At 42.9% G+C, this 21,672-nt stretch overlaps 1 protein-coding gene across 2 annotated transcripts in view; it reads right to left on the reverse strand.

Moving 5' to 3' along the window:
* Positions 1-21,672, reverse strand: part of fam222ba (family with sequence similarity 222 member Ba) — a 34,800-nt gene that overhangs the window by 3,961 nt on the left and 9,167 nt on the right. For both annotated transcript variants that reach the window (XM_058627471.1, XM_058627472.1), the window contains exon 2: positions 6,720-6,847. In XM_058627471.1, the coding sequence (XP_058483454.1) occupies positions 6,720-6,801 (82 nt within the window). In that variant the 5' untranslated portion in view covers positions 6,802-6,847. The remainder of the gene's footprint in view (positions 1-6,719; positions 6,848-21,672) is intronic.

Below are 21,672 nucleotides of genomic sequence, written 5' to 3' on the forward strand. Positions count from 1 at the left end.
AGTCTGAAAATCCAATTTCGTGGAAGTGTCTGTGACTTTGAGGTCAGGAGCTCTTAGTAGCCTTAATTGACGTAGTATCCAGGCAAACAATAAGTACACTGGTGGTGGAGGGTTGTACTGCTTGCTACTCACTCACAAAATAAACAAAGAGTGAGCGAGGCAGCAGTCGTCCCCTGTGGCTGCTTTGGGGAGAAGAAAAGAGAGATAGACGCAGAGAGCAGAGCTCAATGACAGCAGACAAGTAATCAGACACAGCAGCCGCGTCTCTGATCTGCGGGAAAATCTCCCAGGCCTCAACTCGCAGACATTTGTTACACCTGTAAACACTGTGGTTAAATTTAATAATGTCAAAGTGACAGTGTGAACATGATTTTGTGTTTGCACATGTGTGTCTACTTCATGATCCTGTTTAAAATGGCTAACGTGTCAGTAGATTGTACATGTTGTAGCTGTCTTTAGGCTGGGATGATTGTGTGTTTCATTTTAATGTGAGGTACGCTTGCTAGCATTTGTTTCACAATCCCACTGTCCCTCACCTCCCCACTGACCGTCTGACCTTATTAAACCACAACTTTTGAACTGATGGACAAGTGGTAGTTAATAAACTCAGTTCTACCGACTCACTTACGAAGGCATCTACAGTTTGGGTGAAACAGATGTCGACAATGACACTACAGCTACTTCTCTTTGTTGTTGAGTGAGCAGTAACTTGAAATGTCTGATTTGCTGGCAGAAGATGGTTTCATGCAGCCATGGCTATAATACTCAGGCTCACAGAAGGCGGACTGGGCTTAAGGGATGAACTGTGAATGCTGACACAGCGGCACCAAGAGTTGTGCCAACTGGCTAATTAATTCCCGCTTTATTTGTGAACAGGAAACAATGGGCAGCAATGTGTGGGGACGGTATGGGGCAGCGCACAGGGGGCTGCTGTGACTAAATGTTCCGCCTGCTGATGGCAGCCTCATTAATGCAGGGGTCTGGGCCAAGAAACTGGAGCTTGACACCCGCCATCACTGAAGGCCTAATGTCAGTCACTGAATAAATGCCAGGGTAAGCAAATTCAGATAAATGAACACTTGCACACAAGCGCTAGACATGCTGAGGATAAACTTCACCTGTCAAACTCAGGTGATGATTAATGACCTTGTTGGAAATGATGCTCCACACCGGGACACAGTCAAAATGAGTACAAAGCCAGTTTTCCGGGGTATTAGCGGGTTACATTTACTACACAACACACAACTATAAAACAGCACTTTGATAAAACCAACTTGTTTGCTTTCAGTATTCAACATACATATATTTAGAGCTTGTAAGGTTCAGGCACAGACTCCGCAGCTGTTGTCAAAGCCTCATGTCAGTGAAGCTCAAGAAAAGGATACGAGTGGGCGGGAAGAGAGTAACATCAGCTGTTGCAATGAATAAAACATCTTTTATCATTTAATCGTAATGAGACGTTACAGATGAAATGTGGACCGAGGTGAGCATGAGTGGATGTTAAAAGTGCATGGAAACTTATCATGGAACATCCTGTGTCAGGGTTTTGCTTTGATATCTGTATATCTGAGTCAACGGATGCTGCGTTTCAATATTGGTACGGTTCGGTTTGGTACAGTACGGTATGGTTTGGAATGGCAAAGCCCTGAATCAGGCTTGCACGTCTACTGAAACCAGTACTGTTATTTGGTAGCTGCTGTGTGGGATGAGACTGACGGCCGCGTAGCACGGCGCTGTACCGGTGGGATGACATTGAATGCGACACAATAGACAACAATGGAGGTCATCCAGCAGCTTTTTTTTGAGGGGGATATTTATACCGATCACCAGGAAGTGACACTTTCTGTCACCCACCAGCTGACTGTCATGGGTGGAGCTACCCTGACCATACCGTACAGTTTTACACTGGTACCCCAAGGGAAGGGCACCAAAGAATGGAACGGTTGGAGCCAGTTATCTTGGTGCTATTCCTATTGGGAAACTCAAAAAAGTATGTACCGCACTGTACTGAACCGAACCGTTTCACTCGTTGGAAACACAGCTAGAGATGGGGGTACATAGAGGTAATTAACACAACCATGCAAAACTGGTCAGCTAAGAAAAGAATGACTTTCTAATTTGTAGTTAAAATGTAATGTTACACAAAATAATGTATCACTGCATTAAAAATAATCTCATGAAGATATGTTTTCTAATAAAATAAAAAGGCTTGGTTTCGCAGAATATCTGTTAAACTGTGGACATGATGACATGATAACTGGATGTTAAATACAACGCGAGATTAATCATATAAATGTGTTTCACCCTGTGCTGTCATTCAGGGAAATTAAACAATGCTATATTAAAGTTAGGGAGATTAAACATTCACTTAAATAAAGTGAGAAAAAGCATCAGCAAGCTTGTAACTGGGAACTGTGTCATTTATTTGCCACTGGCACTTGTATAATGAGATTTATACTCAAGCAGTGAGACTCAGGCAAACAGCAAGTCTAAGCAATGTCTATGTCTGTAAACTGACCAATCCATTTAATTGGAAAGGGGATTATACATCGTTAAGTAAGGTAAGGATTATATATTCGAGAGAAGAAAAAAAAAATCAGAAAGAAGAGTTTAACAGAGCTGTTGCAAATGTGTCACGGAATCTGTAAATAGTTTTAGAAGTAATTTCCCCCAACAGTAGATACAATCAACCTCTTGCTGTTTACATCTGTTCAAGGGTCCTGGCAGCTGTTTCATTTTTCTCGTATGCAAGTGTAGCTTATTAGCATTTAAACCTTAACCTGAGACCTGGATTAGTTAAAGCGCATAAAGCATCAGGGGAGGGTTAATGAGGATATGAGTGAAGTTCGTGGCCGGCTGCTGGTGGCCACGAGCATTTTATCGCTCAGATCTCCAGCTAAGAACAACAGAGAACATTCCCAGGGCTGGAAATGGAGAGACAAGTTTGTCTGGCCATGTGTTAATTACCCCGCTGCTAGTTAGCTAGCGAGAATACAAGTGCACAGTCAGCAGGCACTAATTAGGGTTTCTTTTATTCAAACTACTGCTTTCATTGAACAAGGTTTAAGCAGCAGGGGGCAGCGGCTCATGCTGCTATAAACGGCAATTTTCACATGAGAGCAGGAAATTAGGTCTGAAGCGTCAGTGTCAGATTAGACATGACAATGTGGCTCCTCTCATGAAGAAACCGCCTCACATTTTTGGGCAGATTTTTGAACAGAGCATCCCATGCTGCTAGACTGACACTGCAAGACCTTTGGAAAATATACAAGGAGAGAAAGAAGAGATGGTTGCTATTGATCTCAGTGGGAACTCAGATGTGAAAATCAGCCAAGTGGTCCAGCTGTACTCACTATTTGTTCTGCCTGTAAGAAGTGAGGACCAAGGGCCACTTCCCGCTAGTTGAGTCATCCTGCCTGGAGGATGAGCAGTTTTCTTTGTGACCCCACCGTCTCCGAGTGTACCCGCTCTACTCCTCTAACAGCCTTTACTTTTCACAGCCATCGTCTGTTCACAGTCACTCCCTGATGATAAATAGAGCAGCTGCTCTGGCCTTGTCTCTGACAGCAACCTGCAAGCTCGTAACTATAAATGATGCCGCTACACACAGACTCATCCACACGACAGCGTAGAGGTCAAGGATAAGTAAAAAGGAATTCAAATGGAAGCTAATTATGCAAACTCTTCATCTCTCCAGCATGACTAGAGAGCACAGAGGACTGGCTACAGATTTCTTGTAAAACAAGTCTCAGAATTCCACCTAAAAGCAGTCAAGCACCCCTCTTTTGACATAAAACTGCAGTGCATAACATTTAAACATAAACAAGTGTCTGCCACATTCAAACCACCGTCAAATAAGTTCACACAATGTTGGTTAAGTCTATCGGCTCCACACAACTGGCTCTCTGTTTCTCAGTATAGCGGTGTTCAGATCTCATGGCACCCGTGGACATTCCTGCGCTGCACACAGGAAGTGATTTGTTTTATGTGAGGACAAACTGAGGCAACACTGGTTTCACATTTGGCTTTTGTCTTGTTTCCAGGGGTCATTTATTATGCTACTTATCCAAGTATTTTTAACGTTTTTATTCAGTTTAATGTTTTCTAGGGCTGCAACTGATTATCTATTATCTATTAATCGACTTGTTTGGTCCATAAAATGTCACAAAATGATGATCGATCTTTCATAAACCCCAAAATTATGATTTTTTTTTGTTCACAAACCGAAATTATTCAGTTTTAATGTTTTTCTGTTATATGGAGCAACCAGAGAAACCAGAAAACATAATTAAATCAAAAAATTATGAATCGATTACTAAATAAATTGTCACCTATTTTGATAATCAATTAATCAGTTTTAGTTTTTTTTTTTTATTGATTATCAAAATAGGTGAAGATTCATTCAGTAATCAACTAATCATTGCAGGCCTTATGTTTTCCCTTTATTATATTGATAATGAAATCCATTTGCTTATGGTCCGAATTAGCGGTGACCCGATTACTCTACCATGTCATATTGTTTATATCATTTACGTGTCATTATTTTATCTGCATTATCTATTAATATCCATGTTGGCTGTTTTCTCATCTTGCTGCACATCTACCTACAGGTAACCCGAGCCTTAACATTGTGCATAGTAAAGTGAGATGGCTGCGAACAGGCTGGAGATGGACTGAAAACACAAAAAGGGCTCACAAAAACTTTCAGAGGAGAATTCTACAGCTGAAAGAAACTGCTCATTCTGTAGTTTGACGGGATAAATGCGTCCTGTCCTCAACTGCCCCTGCTGTGCAGCTGTACACATGCAAACGTCCCTCAGTCAGGTCTGATAGCGCTATTTGACAGAGCCCATTTTCCGACGAAGGACGCGGCATACAAATAATGTTACATCACCTCTTCTTCACAAAGGCCGAACGGAAGCTGAAGAATAACATCAAAAAGAAAAGAAGTAATGCATTGCAGCTTTCAACTGTTCATTTAATTTTCATGCTGGATAAACAATGAGGTTTGTGGAGAGACAATGACTCCTGTAGACAGCCAGAAGCGAGACGGCAGTGTTACCGGAGGGTTGAAGCCTGGTTCTAGCTGTGTAAATGGTGCACAGGCAACTAATGCCTCAAAACATGACAGCTGCACAACCTGCAAACATGCAAGAAATTATCTACAGGAGCTGGATACTTTCAGGTAGCAGGGGCAGGAACCTGAGAGTGTGCAGACTTTTTTTAACAAGGTACTGTGATAGAAATTATTATTTTTTTCTTCTAAATAAAACACAGATCTGGGGCTTTTGATGTAACACCATGTCTAATAATTGTACTTTGAAGAGTAGATGAAAAGGAAAGACATAAAAAGCACGACAAGGACCAGAAAAAACAGGGTGGAAATGATCCTTCTTAGACCGACAGTGCACTGCACTTTTCCATCACCAAAATGGATTTACAGTGTTGGGCACTCTCCGGTTGCGCTTTGTGGTCTTTGGTGTTTTAGAATGTCATATAAAGGAAGAGCAAAGATACTGTTCTAACTGAAGGCTGCACCATGTCACAAGCTCACCCAAGTGAGGCAACAGACGCTGGCACTTAACAGACTCCCTCACACTCACTGATCTCCTGGGGGTTGGCTGATTACTGTGATTCTGAAATTACAGTCCTGATGAGCTGGAGCAGTTTACCAAAAAAAAAAAAAAGAAGAAAAAAGCTGCATAAATGGTTCAGGCTGGTGCTGAGTTACTGCTCAGAGACAAAAAAAAAAAAAGGCAGGAGAAAATGTAGAAGCAGATTTTTCATGATTGAACAGGGCAAAGATAACAGTGTGCAATCAATATGTGGGTAAAAAGTACGGTTGTGTGCAGGCAACGCAGGAACCTCACTGTACTCTTTACACGTATAATTACAGAAATTAGGACAGACTGTGGCATCAAAGATGAAGAGAGCGGAGATGAATGGTCCACAAGCTGGATGTGAATCTGCAGCTGCTGCATACATCTTAAATGTGTTTAGACTGAAATAACAGGTACAGCAGAGAGCCTTTGTTACCATTCATTAATGTCCTTCACAGCCATTTGCTCTCAGCTCTCACCGCCGATTGCTAATTTTTACTCTTCACTTGTTCTGCTGCCATTTACGCAGCAAGTCTCCAAGTTTGTCTGGAATTAAACGAAATGAAACACACTGAATTGACTTTGGCCGGCGTCGACTTAAGTTGCTGCCGTTTAAAACCAGAGCAGCAGATTGGATCTTAAACTCACTCACATTACAAGATCATCAGGGCTAAACCGCTCAGCCTCAATCTGTCAGCGAGTCTGACAGCAGCCGTCTCGTCCCGATGGTCGAAAAAGTAACCGAGATGGTGGGATCTAACACATGAATATGGCAATAGTGGCACAGTGGAACACACTTGTGGCAGACAGATCTTTAGGGGGCGATGGGGTGAGGGGGTGGGGGTGGTAGTGGGCGAGCAAGTTCTCTGTTCATCAGCAAATTAATGGCGCAGTTCATCCTTATATATTATATCCTTAAGACAGACAGACAGAGAGAGAGATATATGGTCCTAGAGCACAGAAATACTCTGTGTTGCACAAGAGAACCAGGCCGGGGGCTGGCATGGGGTATGATGTGTGGGAGCAGCAGGATTGTAACAGCTCAGTTTATTGTGCTTTGGTATTTGTTAATAGTTTGCGTGTGTGTGTGTGTGTGTGTGTGTTAAAATCAGTACTTACATTTCTGAAGTCCAGTGTTCATCTGCGTGTGGGGGAGAAGCTGAAGGGGGAGGTCACCTGGCACCGGCAGACAGGCCAGCATTTCACACAGACACTAATGCAACATGGGACATACACTTCTCCTCACACTGCAGAGAGAGGGAGGGAGAAAGAGAGAGAGAGAGGGAGAGAGAGGGGTTGTGAGTTAGTCAAACATAACTGTCTGCAAGGCAGCACATGGTGTGTGGTGATACAGACCCTGGGTCCGGACTAATAGAACTCTGAGGCCGATCCCCAGAGGCACAGGGCCGAGGGAGACACAGTTACGTTTCAATTAGAAACTGATTCACACCTGGAGCATCAGGTAAGGTGACATTTGATGCCAATAACAACTTCAATTAAACATCAAACAGCTGAAGTAAAACGAGCAGACTGGGCCTGAGGGGCTAGCAGCTTTAAATCGACTCAGTCCCTCTTCCTCCTCCCTCCTTCCCTCCCTCCCTCCTCACCCTGCGTGCTAGTCAGCTACCTGGGCCCTGCTACCTGCGCTTTACTTCTCCGTCTCCACCAGAGCATGGCAGAGGAAATTAATGACTCCTGTTCACTCGAAAAGAACACACTCAAGATGCCTGGAGCTGACACGTTAGTGGGGCTCTGATCAATACAGCAGTCCTCTAGACCTCAACGAGGCCTTTTTATTTTGGGGACATTACACAATAGAACCGGTGCTGGATGTGGAGAAAAGAAATGAATAAACAGGGTTACAGCTCCAATAAACGCCTGCCACTACTGTGCAATAACCTGATGTAATAGCGAGGGAGAAAACGTTAGCCATGCTCCACTTGGCTTACTGCTGTATTCAAAACACCACAGATGCTTGCTTCATCAGCACTGAAGAACAGTCAGGGAGCAAATTAAGTCTACAGAGTCCGCGCCCTCCCCCTTTTTTTTTTTTTTGCTGTGTGGCATCAGAAGAGGGCGGCAAGTGTGTGCAGACAAACCAGCGTCTATGAGGGAGGCAATTACCCACAAAACAACCTTGGCATGCCTGTCTGCCGCAGGGTGATGGCTTAAAAGTATCTTCCCCCCTGCAGGGGAGAAGAGACAAGTGGAGGGAAGAGTGACAAAGCGAGAGGGAAAGGTGGAGAGAAAGGACGGGTGGCAGGTTTGGGGTGGCGGGGTGCCTGAACTTGCTTTAAAAAGCAGCAGCTCAAAAAGGTCAGGATGACAGCTCATTTAAATCCTCCCAGTGAGAGGAGAAAAAACAAGCCTTAATGAAGCCGCCAGTTCTACACAGATACCTGAGGGGGCTGCACCTCGGGGTGCTGCAGGGGAAGGAAGGGAGGAACGGCGAGAGAGGGAGGGGGAGGCTAGAGGCTGGTGGGGCTGCAGACTTGATACTGATCTGTGGATTTTTGGAGCAGTGGATGCTGCGTCACCTTTTCTGTTGCCCAGCCTCTCACCCCCCTTCATCCTTCCCCCTTTCCCCTGCTTTCTGATTTACAGCCTGGGCCGCCATATGGCAGCAATCCCTGCCCTCAATTCAGCTTGTCACCATGCATTAACTTTAATTGGCCTGATATGTTATTCTTTTCCCGAGGCCTTGGAAGGATTTTAGGTACATAACGCCTTGATGTCAGCAGGCAAGATTTCCAGCCCTCTCTCATTTATCAGGTTGCCAAGATTTCAAACAAAGATAACAGCAATCTCTTTGACAACAAGCAGGTTTTGGGGTGGAGGAAAGCAAAATATCAAATACAGCGGTGTCTTTGCTGTGGATTTCAAAAGGAAAACAGTGGCAGAAAAATAAAAAATGCTGTGGGAACAACAACAACAACAAAAAAAAACTGCATAAACTGTCAGTTCATTTGTTATGAGAACACACACATCAACACACACACACAACAGGCAAAAAAACAGCCAACAGGCCTTCAGCCCACCCCCTCCGTGCCTCCCCCACAGCGCCCCTGAATGTCAGAAAACTGTGCAGTGGGGAGTGTAGCAGCAAAGGTCAGCCTATGGTAATGCCCCAGCTGACACTCTGCTTTACAGCGGCGAGCAGGAGGAGACGAAGCCCGACAGACAGAAGCCTGACGTCTACTGACTCGCCCATCAGCACCGCTGCCACAGCAACTTCAAATACACATCACATGCCAAACACTGGCACTTTCTACAAAGGCATACACTCCCACACTGGCTTTTTTCAACACATTACACTGTTTGAATCAGACACAGGAGGACTGCACCTGACAGAGACTGAGGCTATATCCACACTACTCGGTTTTTGTTTTTCTTAAAAAAAAAAAAACACATAGATTCTGCTCCGGATATGCATGTCTGACGTCCACACTACCCCCAGTGTTTCAGTTCCCCCCCCCCACCAAAAAAGAACATTTAATAAGTTGCTAACCCTGTTTTTATTTGAAAACTCTGGGGCTACGTTTTGGTAACTGAGACCTTTGGAAATGATGAGGCAGCTACCTACGTTCACTTATTGATTGGTTCTTATCAGCAGCAACTCCACTATCAGCTGTGACTGAAAAGCTCCTTTAAAGCACTTCCTTTCAGTTTCACTTTCACCTTTTCATCAGTCTAATAAAACATCCTTGATCTACTTTTCACTGCTGTTGTCTCTCATTGGTGATACTCTGTGAAACTAAGTAAACAACGACAAAAGAGAGAATCGAAATGGTCATGTGATATACGTTTTAGGCATTTTAGTGGGGAAACAGTAGTCGGTATAAAACGCCAAGCTCAACTGCTGCCTTCTAATTACCCTTTGACCACCACACAGCAGCTTTAGCTATGTCTGGATATGGGTTTGACCAACCCCTCCATCCCTCCATCCCTGTAGGTGTCTACCCCAGTGGCTTAGTGGCCTTTGTGATACAGAGACACAGCCCCTCCTGTCCTGAGTGGAAACAAAGTTGTGTCTGTGGCAGCGCAGCTCAGCCAGCTGGGCAGGCTTGTGAAGCAGGGATTGGCCTAGTGGAGTTTAGCCAGGCGTCTCACACTATCAGTCCCATGCAGACAGACACCACGGGGTTCTCGGAGTATTAGCCGGCCCCTGTGACTCGGCAAGTCTCCACCAGCTACTTATAGAACCCTAATAAAAGTGTGCAAATTACTGTGTGGGGCTTTCATGATGGACAAATGAAGGCGGGCAGATAAAGCAGGACTTGAGGAAGGGATGCACATGGCTTGTGTCATGTGTCAAACTGCTCCCATAAAAGCCAGCCTACTTTGTCATTCCTCGACGAGGAAGGAGGAAAAAGAGCAATCTGAAGGTTCAAGAAAGAAGTAACACGATGAATCAATTTAGGAAATTAGACCAGATGACTGCATGCATGTGCCCAAAGCTTTTGGGCACATGCATTTTGTGCCCTACTCCATCAAATATGAATTTGGTAACACTGGGGTAAGTGCATGGGAAATCATCTATTTAAATATCCACCAGCAGTAATGCATGTAGAAAAGAGAGAACTGTGCACTAAAAATAAGCTCATTAGGAGAAGCTGCGCGCTGCAATATTAGTGGCAAAAACTATAAAGGGAAGAAAAAAAACAAGGTGGGCAACTATATTTGCTTGTTGCCTAAATATTAGAAGCTTTTCTATACCAATTAAAAGGAAAAGCAATTAGGAGAACCAAGTCACCATGTTGTACATGACTTGTGCTAAAGGCTGAAGGAAAGGAGAGTGGAGAGGAGAAAGCAGGCTGCTGTTATTTTAATTGCATGTTTACCCCCAGGTTATGGGTCTGAAATAGAGCCAAGAAAAAAAATGTTGCAGTGAAAATTCAATGCAACATCACTGTGTTGATTCTCTGAGGGACACAGAGAGTGAAATTACTTTTCTTTGCAAGCGGAGTTTCTGAATGGGAGGTAAAGAAAGAAAAAAAAGCAGGAAGTAGAGAATAGCTTTTTACCCTTGAATACCAAGCCAGAGCATTCTGTCAAAAGAAAGGGGGGAGCCTTGGCTCTTGAGCAAGTAAGAAAGAAATAACACTTTGGTATGGCTTTCATTAGTCCATCAGACTTTACCAACAGCAGAGGCAGAAAAGGATTTCTGCTGCTAACAGAGGGACACCATCATGTAAGGCCATGACAGGCTGATTCACAGTCTCACACAATGGCTCCTGATGATTCCAGCACATCCCAAGGCGTTCTAGGACAGGCCGTTTGCTTTTTCAGTCAGCTGAGACCTGCTCAGAAGCCCAGAGTGTTATCTCACACATAAAGGGAAGGGGCGATAGAGTGGGAGATGGCCATGATAGCGAGCAGGGCTGAAAAGGAAAAAGAGAAGACAACCAACCCAAACCCAGCTCGCACACAAACTGAGTGTGTGTAAAATCGTGGTTTCCAAGTTGCGAGACAGAGTGTGTCAGGGATAAAACTGTCAAACAAGGAAACTGCTGCAAAAGTGTGGGAGAGAGGAAGACAGCTACTTGAAACTACTGTTCTTCGGAGAGGGAGAGGCAGAGAGAGAGCGAGAAAGAGAGAGAGAGAGGTCTGCTGTATGAACACTCAGTAACTAACTGATAAAAAAAAGTGACAGTTCCCCAAGGTGAGATGGTTGATATGGAGTGAAGAGAGATGGCATGCCCTGAGAATAATGCATAGCCCAAAGCTGGATTGGAAAAATCTTTGCAAAATTGTCAGATAAAGTATATTGTCTTCACATATGAGGAAACAAGGTTTTGAGATACAGCCATACCACTGCATTTTCAAACAAATTTCATCTGCGTCCAAATATGCGTTTCAGCTGTAATCTGCTTCCATACGACATACACCTGAAAACAGACATACATCACGTGAGCACTCGGGCTCACTGGGCATGCATGTGTTACCGTAAACAGGAAGTTGATTTACCTCCTCTGCAGTTGTTTGCTTAGTTTCCGAAGGTACGACCAACAAAATGGCAAAAGGTCAGAGGAGGGATTTACTGTATCTAATGAAAACCGATGACAAAATCAAACTGAAACGTCTAAGGAAGCTTTCCAATCACAGCTGATAGTTGAGTCATGGCTAATAACTAAAAACTCTCTCAGTTTTCAGTGCGAGAAAACACCAGGGTAGTGTGGATGTAGCCTTAAGCCGTGTTTCCACCAAGTACGGTATGTATTTTTCTGCATTTCCATTAGGAATAGTACCAAAATAACCAGGCCCAACTATTCCATTCTTTGGCACCCTTCCCTTGGGGTACCAGAGTAAAATGGTACGGTCTGGTTAAAGTGGAGCTAGACCGGCTCAACCCACAACAGCTTGGGCGACAGAAAAACGTCACTCCCTGGCAAGCAGTGTAAATATCCTAGGGATGTCAAGGCAAACGCCCACAGCCTATTCTCATACTAAGCTTGACGTCTTGGTGAGACAAACAGCCACAAACTGAGCATGAAAGAGTTGCCGGATGTCCTCCATTGTTGTCTGTTGTGTTGCGCTCAATGCTGTGGTCCGTTGTCGTCGCTGAAACGGCCATTGGGCACAGCCCAGACCCTGGCTACCAAGAAAATGTAATGTTCTCAGTCAAAACGTGAGCCTGAGCCAGGACTTTACCATTCCAAACCATACCATACTGTAACAAATTTGAACCACGCCGCGACGGAAACATGGCATTAGAGAGGGTGTGTATGAAAAAAAAACAAAGAAAAGGAAGCAGACTTTGAAAGTAAGAGTCCTTTTTTTATCAGAATGACCTGCACTCTGGGCATACTGCCAGGTAAACTGCGGTATTAAAAGGTCAAATCTACTAAAATGTTCTGTTGTACTGTGCCTACGGTATGAGCAGTTTTTTAATGACTTCACAACCAATCAGGTTGCGTGTGGCATTGAGTAACATGACTCCTCCCCTTCCGGGTTGGGGTCAGCACTTAGTCGGCTGTGTTTTCGGTGGTATGATGGCTCAAGTTAGTGACATTTTAGAGCTGTAATTGCAATACTGTGATCTTTTCGCTCATACTGGCAGACTCTCATACCGTCCCACATCTGCTCCACTTTTAACAGCAGAGGTTTGTAGGCCTGTGGTTCAGCCTCTAAGACGACAAGGGGACAGTAAAGGTGGCACGAGGAGGGGATGATGAGATATGAGGCCGCACATTTTCCTGGCCGGGCATGGCTATCTTTGCCAGAGCTTTGTCATGCTCATTACTCGTCCACCATGTCAGAGCTGTGAGGACAGCTAGCCAAGGGCCATTCTTCAACTCGGGGTCAGTTTCACTAACAGCCACTTAAGCCCACTGGGCTTCCCAAAGAGCCCTACAAATGTGTAAGGTAGAACTAAGTGTGCTCAGTCATGTAAAGCCTGGCCAAGGTCAGGCGGGCAGACAGAAAGTGCTGGCAGCACTGCATGCATGGTATCATGAATGCCAAAATGCCAGGGCCTCTGGCTGTGCCATTTGACAGACATGTTTACACCTGATAGAAAATACAGGGTGGATGGCCTGCCAAAACAGAGGGGATCCAAAGTGAAGGGCGCCAGACTAGTTATTTATTTATCTGCTGAAAATGCATCCAGTGTGCAGCCAGAAACTGGGCATGCCTGAGTGAGGAAAAAGCCAGTTTACTCTCAGATATGACACTCACGTTACACCACTCGAGAAAGACAGAAAAAAAAAAGAAAGAAGATCAGACGTGTGGTGAAATGAGAGGACAAAGATCTCAGGAGGAGCCATACAGATGGAATTGGATTTAATTGCCCTCTTAGAACATCTCACACTCATTTATCATTAGCACATGAAATAAGTCAAATTAATCAGAGGCTGCTCTGAAATTATCGTGACGATGTTCAGCGGCGGGGGCCTGTTCTTGGCAAAACCTAGTTGGCTGAACATGGAAGGAAATGCCGCATGGCTTCTCAGAAATGATTCCTACAGGTTTGCCTTGTATTTGGATGCATGCTCAACCAATACACAGTATGCATGTACGCGTTATGCCTGATGGTATGTTTTTGTGTTTATTTAGAGTCCTGCAGTCGAAATGTGCTTTTAAAATGTGTGAAGCATTTCGTAAATGTAGGTTTTAAAAATAAAGAATCATTATTATCATATTATAATAATAATAGTGCTAGTGATGCTGGAGCTCAACTACATACTGACATCAGTACGCTACCATGCGGACATTAACAATGCTAACAGGCAAATAGGGCTCACCATGATTGCCTTGTTAGTTTAGTTTGATAGCATCCTTGCATTTGCCTATTACTTTTGCAATATTATCACCAGAATACAAAAAAAACTGTATATGTAAATAATTTCTCCACAATTTAACCAGTAGATTTTGAAGAATTTTACTGGATACGATCAAAGAATATTTCACCGTGCTAGTGGTGCTAAATATAAAGTCCTACAATCACCAGACTCATTAATATCCATCCTTTGGGGACCACGAATGTCTGTCGGAAATGTAATGGTTGACATATTTCAGTCTGGACCTAAGTGGCCATTAGTCGGAGCACCACTTTGGACCAAAAGACTAACATTACCATCCCTCTACCCACCCCACGCAAGCTTGGTGCTTTTGATATAGCAGATGACAACAGTAGATAAATGCTGAGAAGCACAGGAATGCAGGTAAGCACCACAGAAAAGGCCCTTTATCTTCAGCAGAAACTTGAGCCACTGCAGAAACGGCACTCGCACATATGAGATCAACACTGCTCCTTTCATCTCCTCAATGGTGCCACCACCTCTGGCTTTATCTGCACATATCCCACATATCACACCAGACAACAATGTGCTGAGTCACATGCTGCTGTGTCAAATGCCAGACTCTGGAGTTTGTTACGGGACCAAAACAGCACAGTTAGAACAACACACTTAGTAGAAAGACAGATCCTGGACTGATACTGTATACCTTGAGTGTCCATCTGCTGCAGAGCAGCTGGTTTTTCAAGTTGCTCGCTCGTGTGAAAGCTCAGTTATAAAATTGCATAGGTGTGGTGCAGCCAGGATGAAGAATCCTGAACAAACAGCTGAGCCTATGCTGAGTTGAGATGTTTATTGTACAAAGAAATATGTCAAGATTACTCCTGAACTATATTTCCTCTGTAAAGCTGTGCAATTCTGACAGCCAATTTGTTTCCATCCTCACGTTCCCCCAAACACTGCAGAATGATACATCTGAAAATAAAAATTAGCTAACTAATGCATGCATAATTACCTTCAGGTCCTGAAATTTAAAAAATCAAAGCGTAAATCTGTTCAAACTTAAAATGTTGATCTCTGCGCTCTTTCTCGTTATTTGACTGTAAGTCAGCCAGGCCGTCTGCCTGGTTAGTGGGAAATAACTCAATGTGCTGAGAGCTAAAGCGCAGCAGCATTGTTCCAGCTGGCATAAAAAGGGGAAATGAAGATGGAGTGGTTTGATTTCATTTGTTAGCAGGTGCATCCATTTTGTGTTCTTCTCCACACCCACCTCGCCTCTCTCAGTCAAAGCGCTTATCAGAAATTGGACACCCCAGTGACAAATTGAGCCTGCGATTAAAGGGAGAAAGAGGAAAGCTTTGTTAAGTGCTGCTGATTGGGATCCCAGGCTACCCTCACACACACACCAGAGAGCAGTGTGTGTGTGTGTGTGTATGTGTGTGTGTGTTTATGTGTATGCTTGGTACAGAGCCAATAGCAGAGCTGACACCACCACCACTTCTCCCATTTTCCCCTCTCTCCAGGTGTTCCCACGGCTTACATTTCTGTTCTGTACCAAAAGAGTACTCAGCAAACAAAATCCAATCAATGCAGCTGTTCCCACCTCTATCTCTCACAAATACACCTGTACACACACACACAGACATGTATTACATACATTTTGTATAGCATATCTACATGAGCAAACAGACCAGTTATTCTCCCTTGCAGTAATAGCGACTTCCTCCTGTCTGTCCAGGGCCGTCTTATATATACGTCTATATATACAGATGCATAGAACAAAAACAAATTAGGACTTTTCTATGCGTTTGTCGCACACAGACTAATTTCACTGACCTGGCATTATTAACCTGGCCTGGCCTATTTGCGAGCGTTGCAGTGCTGCTTTAGGGGAGTGGCTCTGTTAAGCAGAACTGTGTGCAAGCGCTGACACTCACAAATCATCCTAAAAGGGCTTAACACACAAAACCAGCTTCCAGAGTTGCACCGGCTCGCTTTTAGAGATTTATCTGCTGTGCCATTATACTAACTGCCCTCTCGTCTATAAGAGCTGCACTGTATATACCAATACAAACACAAGAGACCTTAAATAGAACTTATATTTGGTCCAACTCTGCAGACCAACCAAACAATCCTTTGAATTTACATTCTTTATATCTTACCAACTGTTGTCATATCATACAGAGCATCAGAATTGGTTAATTTCTGGTCTAAATCACTGGATCGGTTATTAGAAAAGAAAAACTCAGTGCAATCAAAATTCCTAAATAGCCCATGAATGCTTCAATAAGCACAGACGCTAATACATTTTAATAAAAAGCAGCAATTGTTTTTAAATGAGTTGTATCGTGGGCTGTATATTTCTTCTTTATGGGAACAGAATATTTGTTTTATGTTTTTGTAATGTGTTTAGTAGTTTAAATTATTGTATCAGTAGCAGTGTATTTTAACAGTATCGCACATGACAAAGACGGATCTAGCCATGCCCAGAAAACATGCAAATAAAAAACTATAATAACTCAGCTACTCAATTATTCATGAACAATTGTCCCCAAAAGATCTTTAGTCAACCACAGGCTCATTTCCTCAGTTTAATTTCTTCTATTTTTTTTTTGGTTTATAAAGGTTACGTTTTGTTGGCCGATGACAAAGCTCTCACCATGATTCCACTGAGGCACACTGGCTCAGTTAAAGGTGTGGATTATGAATGCATGTCTATGGGATTTGATGCACTGAACTGGTGAAAGTACTCTGCTGCATTGAGACGTGCAGATATTCAAGTTGAAAAACAAACCCCACATGCCCTCTCCAAACCCTGCTGTGGATGTGTTCAATAAAAGCTCATCTGTCTCCTCCCTCTGCCTATGGAAGGCTGGTAAGGTCAGCCACCCTCGTAGCAGCTCTGACATTCAGTCTCGCCTCCAGCGAGAAACCGAAACCTCCAGCAAGTCCCCCTCGCACCTACAGACCAGCCAAGGAATACAAGAGATCTTTCTCCACTGGACATGCTTGTGTGAGATTTGTTCCTTTTGCCCCTGGCGACACATAAGACATTTGTGGTCTCCTCTTCATCTCCTGTGTATACGCGATTAACCCTCCTCCGCCAGCTCTTTCCTCAGCAGACACCAGCTCGGGGGCAACGGGCAGCCAGCCTGCGACTCCGTGGAGAGCCAGGCAAACACAGGCCTGGCGTGGCAAACATCTCACGTCCGTGTCTGCATGGGAACATCTGGCCCTCCTAGGCTCACAGGACCCTCCATCTGTCTGCCTGTCTGTCTGTCTGTCTGACTGACTGTCAGCCTACACACACTGTTGGTGTGTGTTCTGGTGTTGTCATGGCACTAGAGTTTTTTACTCCTACACATTTACTGGTTCTCTAAACAAAAGCAAGCACTCCACCACCTATACCAGTGCAAAAATGCCAAATGTCACAAAACAAACAGAGACATTTCTTGTGATAACTAAATTACACTTTTTAACAGCACAAAATGCACTGATAATACGGTGCGTCAAAAAAACTGTCTGAAAAAAGTACTGAAAGATGGAAAATGTCTGGTCAGACTTCTTATCTTGGTTAGTTTTTCTTTTTGCCAAGAGCTTGATGATTTAAATAAAATATTCAAGTCAAATCAAAGCTTTTTTTTTACCTACTGTGGTGTGCCTACGCCTCGACACCATACATCATATGTATGTATGTGTATATATATACATATATACATACATATGTATGTATGTGTATATATACACACACATATACATATATATCTATATCTATATATATATATATACATACATATGTATATATACATACATATATATATATATATATATATATATATATATATATACTGTATGCGTGTATTTTAAAGTTGAGTCTCTGTGCTAGCTACTGTGCTAGCTACTGTGCTACTGGGTTCAAGGTATACCGTAATAAAGTTGCGGTATCATAACTGCAAACACTTTCTTGTCATATAATACCTAAGGTATGAGCGGTTTTAATGACTCGTCAAATACAGGAACCACTCAGGTTGTGCGCAGAGTTGAGCAACACGACCCCCTCAGGTTGGTGCGAGCATGCAATCGGTTGCGTTCTTCGAGATGGTATATGATGGACAAAGGGGAGCTGTACTCGCAACACCATGATATTTCTGTTTAAGGTGATCGTACAGTCAGAATGTCATGCCATTCCAGGCCTAATTGAGACTGGTTTATAGAAAATATGTTTGTTGATACAGTGACGGCTGCATACATTTTAACCTTATTGCATTTCAATATCTGCATTTCTGCAAAGCTAAGCTTATTTAGAATCAACACCATACTGAATCTTTAACAGGAAGTTCACGGTGGCAAAAGTATTGTGTGGATAGTCCTGAATATATAAAGCTTAAATGAAAATATTCAATCTCCTCTTGTTGTTTGTACCAGTGAGATAGAGTCATATGAGTAATAAAGTTAGCCCGGCTGATAAAAGCTCTTCCCATCTCTCTCTTTCACACACACATTTTCTTGCATCACGCCTGCTAACACAGATCTCCCTCCTGCTGCCGTCCAATGATTAAAGACTGATGAGGCATGCTCAAAGCTCTGTGTCACTGAACACTGCATTAATGCATCCAGCAGCAAATTTTTTGCAATCGACCCCCATTCTTTCAATAAGGACAGAGCTATCAATCAGGCACTAGATAGCCATCACCTGACACAAGCTGATAAAGTGGAGAACTATGGAGCTAATGATGAATGGATCTTACCAATATGATCACATTATACTATGACAGTCTGCTGAGAACACTTGACCTTTAGACAAAATCCTAGGCAACTTTTTTTGCCAGTACTGTGCAATGCAAAAATGGAGAATATGCAAACTGCTGTTGCTGGTTATTGTGTGAGAACTTGTGTTTTTTAACATCGAAACTGTGAGAGTGACCTTCCGCCGGCCTGCTAGTCCTGCTAATTGGAGTCTCTACAAAGAACAGCAACCACATCCCCTAAATACTGCACCGTAGAAGGGACTGCGAGGCGGAGGGAGGAGGAGATAGCAGTGGCTGCAGCTGAGGAAAAGTGAAATTTGGGTTTGAAAACTGAAGTTCCAAATACAAAATGAAACTTACACTGCAGTGAGAGGGAGACAAATGAGTCCTTGGTAAACACAGATGGTGAAAAGCATCAAGAAGACACTGGTTTGATATTAAAATGTATCACGGAATCTCCATAATAATGAAAAATAACATGTCAAGCCGTGTAATGATAGAAAGTATAAATGGAGTAATAGCTTTTTAGATTTCTCTCCGGATTAAAAGTGAAGCGTGATATCATTATTAATATACACACTATTACACGCCGTAATATTAACTTCGCCATGTGATCACAGTGATGGATATCATGAGATAAACGCTTGATATTTAACACACCATAGTTACAACTGGGGCTGCAAAAAAAAAAGTTAATTTCATCTTAAATCATCCAGTTCTTTTTTTCTTGGTTATTATTATGAAAGGTATTTTAAAATGTTAATGATATTACCAGATGGTTTCTTTATTAGATATTCAGTTTATCAAATAGCAAAAAACATCCACAATTAAGAAAGCGTTTTTTTTTTGTTTAATTACTTACTCAAACAAATAATGTGCAAATAATCAAAATAAAACGGTTTCATCTGTAGTTAGAGTTATGTGTGGCTTTTATATTGTGACTACATTTTAACTGAGTAAGTCTCAGATTTAGTCAGTCTTAGGTTGTTTATTCACACCTAATAGTCCACTAGATGAACCAAACCTTTTGAATAACGTATTCCCCCTCCTCACTTGAGGTGGAACTGCATCAAGAATGACTAATTTAACATAGTATTATCCCTTGTTGCAGCATATATGTTCACATAAAACAATAGGATTTGATGCAGCTCCATGTTTTGCTGGAGAAGGAGGAGGAAACAGAAGTTGTCCTGCATTAACCAACAGATGAGACTTCTTGATGCAGCGCTGCCTCAGGCGAGGAGGAGAATACGTTATTCAAAAGGTTCGGTTTGTTTCACTAAAGTGCGAAAGTGTGAAAGGAAACTTGGAACCGGCGGAATGTTGCAACCCCTAACTAAAATCCATATCATACCGACTCTAGCGGACTATTAGGTGTGAAAACGACCTTAAAAGAGTCTTAAAAGACAACTTAAATGTAAAAAAACAGCAGGTCTTCATAATGGTAGGTCATTAAAAAAAAAATGCAACCCTCCCCCCCATATATTCTTCTATTTTAGTAACTAAACTGTTAAAAATTTAATAAATTCATGGTGGCATTTAAAAGGGAACGTGGGTCAGGCAGGTTTTTTTTTTTTTTGGGTCCAGATTTAGGGACTGCCGTCCACATTACCTGCCATTTTAAAGACCCTAAAATGGAGGAGTTTTCAAACACTGCTGGCTCCAATTGTGTTTCAAACATCCGGGGACTCATTTTAGTCTCGACAGGCAGAAACAGAAACCTTTGGAAATGATGACGCAAAGTTACCACATTCCCTACCTGGCTGGTTCCTATTGACTCGGATTCTATATCAGCTGTCAACACAAAGCTCCATGAAGACCAAAGAAATCCCTGCTCTGACTTTTCACCATAATTGTTTCTCATTTTTATCCAAAACTATGAAAAACAACTGCTTTATGGCCAGTCCTGAATGGTAAATGTGTATTAAGTGAAATAAATTATTTCTGACTCAGAGCTGAAACAGTAGTGTAGACACAGGTTAAATTTAACTGAAAAACGCCGTATTGAAATGACACTTTGTGGTACGAATGTGCCAACACTACATTAAGGCCACTTCCTAGCAATGTGTAAAAAAAAGGGAGTACAGGAAGTCATTCTGTAAAAAACAAGACACTGAGAACGTGTTTACGGTGAAATGCACACTACTCTATGTTACAAGACATACAGTGAAACTGGTAACCATTTTAAACTGGGCGTGTGATGAATCTAGTGAATGAGACTTTGAGAGCAGGGTGGCCATGAATAGAGGGGTCTGCATTTAATTTTCTAATCCATCATTCCAATTGTACTCTGTAACAAAGGGAGAGGAGAGTGGTGGGGCATTCAGAGGCAACGGAGCATGTTGAGGGGTGCGTGTATGGTTCTCCATGGAGCCGGAGAGGCTGTGGCCCTTGGCCTTAAAAGCCCAGGCAGCAAAGAGGAGAAAGGGCTGTGATGAGCTCAATATAGGCAGGACTAATCCCTTCATGGCCAAAGAATTGTTTAACTGTGTTTGACTGATTAACCCAAACCCCTCGATTCCACTTACAATCTATTTGTCCGGTTAACGCTCCTGCGCTCGTCTGGGCTACAGTGTGAGGATGTGCTGAAGTGCTGGTGAGAAAGAAAAGGAAATATAAAGAGAAGGAATGAGTGTGACAGAAACAAAGGGGTGGATCCAAAGCAATCCATTTGGAGGAAGCGGAGAGAAGTCAAAGGGACGGCTCCAAATGGACACAGCACATGAGTTCCTGCAAATCAGCTGTTGCTAACATTCAAAGGTCAGAGAACTCTTGCTTCCAGAGCTTTCTAGTAGAAGGGTCTGCAGCAGCGTGTCAGCAGCTCACAGTTTTTGCATGTAGTGGTTCTTACCACTTCATGGGAAATGGCAATTTAAAAAGGCACTGGAAAAAAAAAAGAGGTTGCCAGGAAGATTAACCCAGCTTCCTTTTATAGCCTCTGACAAGAGGTTAAATCACACATTAAACCGCCTGAAATGTCTCCTAGTAATTAGATCAAGAATATTACTCTCCCTTCTTCTCCTTGCAGACTGTAGCTGATCAAAGCCTAATGATGGTGTCAGTGCCATAGGCAGTGCTGGCTGGGTA

Source organism: Solea solea, chromosome 4 (assembly GCF_958295425.1).
Source record: "Solea solea chromosome 4, fSolSol10.1, whole genome shotgun sequence".
NCBI lineage: Eukaryota > Metazoa > Chordata > Actinopteri > Pleuronectiformes > Soleidae > Solea > Solea solea.